We start from the raw sequence: 4947 nt of genomic DNA, 5'->3' as shown, positions 1-4947 counted from the left end.
AAGAATCATGCGCTAATAGCAGTACTGTACACAAAACCTGACCTGCAACATCGACTCACCTGGTGATCAGCGGGTTTCACTAGGGATGTGTATGTTTTTGATGAAAGAAAGTGATCGAAGGACAAAGAAGTATTCTTGATGTTGGGCCTAAGAGACTTGATGATAAGTCAGGAGTGTGCAAAAGTGAGACGCTCTCCGAGTCTCAAAATATATGTTAGAGCAGATATCGGCAGCAGCCGTGATATGTACAAAAAAAAAGTACTTTTTCCGAAGGCTACAACTCTAGGCAAAAGTTACACTAGCAAGCATCAGTGAGTTTTAACTAAAGCAGACCACTGAGAGTCAATATGAAAGAACCACTGGAGTTGGAGCCTCTAAGAAACAAAGACAAAATAAGAAAGTTCTCCAATAAACGGTCAAAATTATGAAGGACTCGATGAAAAAAGATGTACAATCTTCTGACTACTGAGGATCAATGAGAAAAAAACATAACCAGCATGTGTTCGGGATTGTCGGGATGGTGAGCAATCTATTCATAAACAATGACATACGCGTCCGCTAATAGGACTATGAACAAGCAGTGCAGTGTTTCTGAGATTCTGGGTGTCCGCAAAATCAACCATAAAAAATATGGCAAATCAAAATATCAAGCCTGCACTAGATCTGGAGCAGAGACACTGCACCATCTGTACAAAAATCTGACTGCAAGGTAGAATCCGGATTAGTTTTCTCAATTGAACTTTTGAGAAACCGTCTGACCCTCGTCTGATAATTATTGAAACTGTCATATTGCCCATATTCCAACGCGGAAACAATTTTAAGAGCAACGCAGTTTACTGTACAAGACTGATTTATGACTGTGAAATAATTGACCTAATCACTCTGCAAAACCTACTGACAATACCCCTTAGAAGCAATCGAGAGAAAACTTTCGAGTTGCCTCTTTGGGGACCGGAATATTAGGTGGAACGTGATAACTGTCTGGCAAAAACTTGTCGCTTGGAATGTCATATGAGTTGCTAAATGAACGCTATTGAAATAGAAGATGGATTGAAACGATCAAAATGAAAATGATCCTCAGCCAAGGTGAGGCATATTGCAGGCAAGCGATTGTAAGATACTTAAGATTTCGAGCATGGCGCCCTCATGCAAGAGTCTCCACAGAGTGCACTTCAAAACCTTAGATACAAAACGTCAAGGAACTTTCTCCGAACCAAATTTGGTGAGACATGCGAGAACTTCAAAATAGTTTAAGAGCTGTTTCATAAGAAAAAAAAATAATAGAAGAAACACTTAAATGGCGATCTGAAATTAGTTTCAAATGTGCGAATGTATGTCAGATTTGAATGACAATGAAAAGAAAACAAGTTTCCAGTACTAAAAAGGTATAATTAAAACTTGTATTCTATAGATCAAGAACATGACAAACGGAGTTACTGTTTTTCCCTAAATGAACTGCTGGGGTTGCCACTGATGGATCATACTTGAGTTAAAATAGAAAATAATTTCGAAAATTGATATTTGCTCGTGTTCATGTTAAAATATCCCACAAGTAACTTCGTCTTCTATAATCGTCCTTCAAGTCATTACTTATCGTTAAAATAACAAGTTTTCTATAAATTGTCCATTATATCTTTCTACGAAGTATAATTTTTTGGCTATCATGTTTGTTTCCATATGGTGTTTTTTCGGTTTTGAACTTCTGAATAGGCAGGTAAGATATTTTTTCTCCAAAAAAGGCATATTAGCTTGCAATCAAGAAACATGGGTGAAAGCATTATATGATTTTTCAATTTTAAGTTTTTTAGGTCAAACCTAACAAATTTGCAGCTATTTTTTTTGGCCCAGCTACGTTTTTTTTCTAGTGAAAACAATTGTTATTACGACAAGAAAATGAAGATGTCTTGTAACTAGTGCTTTCATAATCAATAAGCAACCTTTGATTGGAAAGGGGTTTTGATTGATTGCAGTGTTTTATTTCCGCAAAGCATTTTTTTAGAATTATTTAAACTTCCTCTTGAAACGATAGATTTTGATCTAACATCACTCCGAGGTTTTTGACATTGCTTTTCTCTTCACTGATGTTTTGATTGAATGTTTTTTTCGTTTTCATGGTTCCATAAATGTTCTTTGCTGAAAATGGTAGCTTCTTTATTTTTGGTGTTCAGTTGTAATGCATGTCCAAAAAATAGTTTGATAAAACTTTGCGATGATTTTCTAGTTCTTTTATTGCATTGCTAGATCCGAATTTTGACTTCCGCAAAAAAGTTGCGTGTAATCTGCATACTGTACCACAAGTAGCGTGTCATATGCATACTGCAAGAAGTAGGTAATTGTTTGTTTGAGTGGTTGATAAACAGGTTGAAGATCAGGGGTTCCAAAACGGTGCCCTGATAGGGACCCTTTGTGCAATTAGTTCCATTGTGATTCATTGTTGTTGACAATTGTTTTCTGTGGTAAAAAGAGTCGAATGCTTTGGAAAGATCTAATAATGAGCTAGCAACAAACTTATTGGGATCAATTGATTTTTGTCAAATTCATTGCAGGATTAAATTACATCTGTTGTCTTTCTTCTTTCATTGTGGGTGCGCCGAAGTTTTCCCAAGGGTCCGCTTCGCCAGCGCGACCGCACCTTCTGGGTCCTCGGTGAGAATTGACAATTCCACCGTCGTGCGTCCGAAAATTTCTTGTCTGGCCGCTAGCTTCCCCGGACGATCGAGGAGCCAGTGTTCCACTGTTTCGTTGGCCTCCTCGCATCTGGGACAGGAGGGGCTCTCGGCGGGGTTCATCAGGGTCCTATACACGGCCAAGAGCATGCTGTGTCCAGAGCGGAGCCTGGCTAGCATGACTGCGTCTCTTCTCGACAGAAGGGTCTTTTCGTCACGTTCTCTTGACAGCTTTTGGTAGACTTGAGCTGTTCTGGCGTGAGAGGGGCTTGGATCTTTAATCGTACGTTTGATGGTGGCTACGGCGCTCTTGTAGGTGGTTGGTTTTGCTCTCTCCTTCAACCCAGAGGCTTCATTGGCCAGAGCGTCGGCCCTCTCGTTCCCTACAATGCCCACGTGGCTAGGGATCCACTGAATGATGATCTCGTGGTTGAGCGTGTCAAGATTTCTAGTGATGTTGCTCACTTCTCTGCTGTCGTTTGCCAGATTCGATGTCAGGGCTTGGCTATCAGTGCAAATAAGGCCCTTGTCACTGTTGTTAGGGGTGTTATCCTCCAACCACCTAACTGCAGCTCCCAGTGCCTCTTTCTCTTCGTCAAACGAGGAGGTGAGCATCCTGACGCGAATCGTCTCGGAGAAGATTGTTTGAGGGTCGAGGGGGTCACTTGTCGTAACAACCATTGCTGACCCTCCGTCCCTAGTCCCATCTTTGGCGGAACCGTCTATGTAGATGTTCCATGTGGTGTCGCTGTTCCGAATCGTCTCGGTCGCCTTCTGTTTCGTCTCTTCGGAGCGTCCCAAGCCTCCGACGGTGTTGTTGACCCGCCAACGTCTCTGTGGTGTCCAAACCTCTTCCTCAATGGTGGGAAGGGGCTCCCTGTCAGCGAGCTCGTTGGGGAGGTTGGAACTGATCCTGTTGCTGAGTTCTCTCCAGCTGTCTCTGCAGAGCCGGTGAGGTTGGTCCTTCTCCAGGGCGATCCGAGCGGGGTGGCCCTCGGGGTACCTGGAGGCTCCCTCCCGGGAGATGGCTGTGAGTCTCTGAGAGATGGTCCGGTAGCTCTGCATGCCGCTCTCCAGACGCAGGGCCTCAACTGGAGTGGAGGCGGCTTGCCCAGTAACCCGACGGAGGGCCTGGTTCTGGGCGCGGTCGAGTCTGTCCATCTGGGTTTTGGAGAGCCATGGTTGCCAGGCAGAGGCGGCAAAGTCCATGATGCTCCGCTGGGTGGCAAGAAACACTCTCCTCAAGGGTTTCTTCCTCCAGCCCCAGTTTGAAGTCCCCAAGCAGGCCAGGAGGTTGCAACGTTTGCGAACCTTGTCGACCACCTTGTCGACGTGCAGCTGGAAGGACAGGGTCCTGTTGATCACCAGTCCCAGAAGTTTGGGGCAGGGATCGAACTTGAGGGTGTTACCCCCATCGTAATGTCCGGCTTCCATCTGGCGTCCTGAGGAGCATCTTCTTCTTCTTGCACCATTCTTCGATCTTCTGGACTGCGAGTTGGACGTATCTGCTAGCTTCTTCTTTGTTGTTGTGGCTGGACCAGATGGTGAGGTCGTCAGCGAAGAGGCTATCGTTGACAAGGTCTTTGATCTCATCGGGCAAGGAGTTGATGTAAAAGATGAACAGCAGGGGGGAGGTCACAGCTCCCTGCGGAACTCCGTGGATCAGCCATCTGGTGCGGCTAAGGCTGCCGTTGAACATCACTCGGAATGGCCTGCTGCTGAGGAAGGTGTTGAACTATCTCACCAACTTGAGAGGGACGCCTGAGTCGATGAGGGTGAGGATGAGATTTTCTTTCCAAACCCTATCGTAGGCCCGGGAAAGGTCCAGGAGAGCCATGACGGTCCGTCTCGGTTTCTTCTCGTGGAAGCCGTCGCTGACGTCCTGGATCATCCGCAGGAGCTGGTCTTCGCAGCTTCTGTTTTTCCTGAAGCCGGCCTGCGAATGGTTGAAGATGCCCCTGGCCTCCGCCAGATGGTACAGACGAGTGTGAACCATCCGTTCCATGGTCTTCACGATGCAGGAGGTGAGGCTGACGAAACGGTACGACTCGATCGAGCCCGCTGGTTTCCCTGCCTTCAGCAAAGGAATGATGGTCGCAATCCGCCAAGCCTGCGGCACTTACGACTCGTGGAGCGACTGGTTGAAGATCCCCAGCAACTCCCCCCTCGCTAGAGGTCCCAAGGCTTTCAGGAAGCTGGGCGGATGTCGTCGGGGCCAGCCGCTCCGTTCTTCCTCATCTTCTTGATGGCTCTGTTCAGCGCCTCAATGCTGAATTCTGAT

At 45.9% G+C, this 4947-nt stretch overlaps 1 protein-coding gene across 1 annotated transcript; it reads right to left on the bottom strand.

Moving 5' to 3' along the window:
* Positions 1-2576: 2576 nt before the first annotated feature.
* On the bottom strand, positions 2577-4259 carry LOC134839889 (uncharacterized). Its single transcript, XM_063855516.1, has one exon. The coding sequence runs from the start codon at positions 4257-4259 to the stop codon at positions 2577-2579; it is 1683 nt and encodes a 560-aa protein (XP_063711586.1).
* Positions 4260-4947: the final 688 nt, after the last annotated feature.

This window comes from Symsagittifera roscoffensis, chromosome 2, assembly GCF_963678635.1.
Source record: "Symsagittifera roscoffensis chromosome 2, txSymRosc1.1, whole genome shotgun sequence".
NCBI lineage: Eukaryota > Metazoa > Xenacoelomorpha > Acoela > Convolutidae > Symsagittifera > Symsagittifera roscoffensis.
This window is presented reverse-complemented; position numbering and strand designations above follow the sequence as displayed.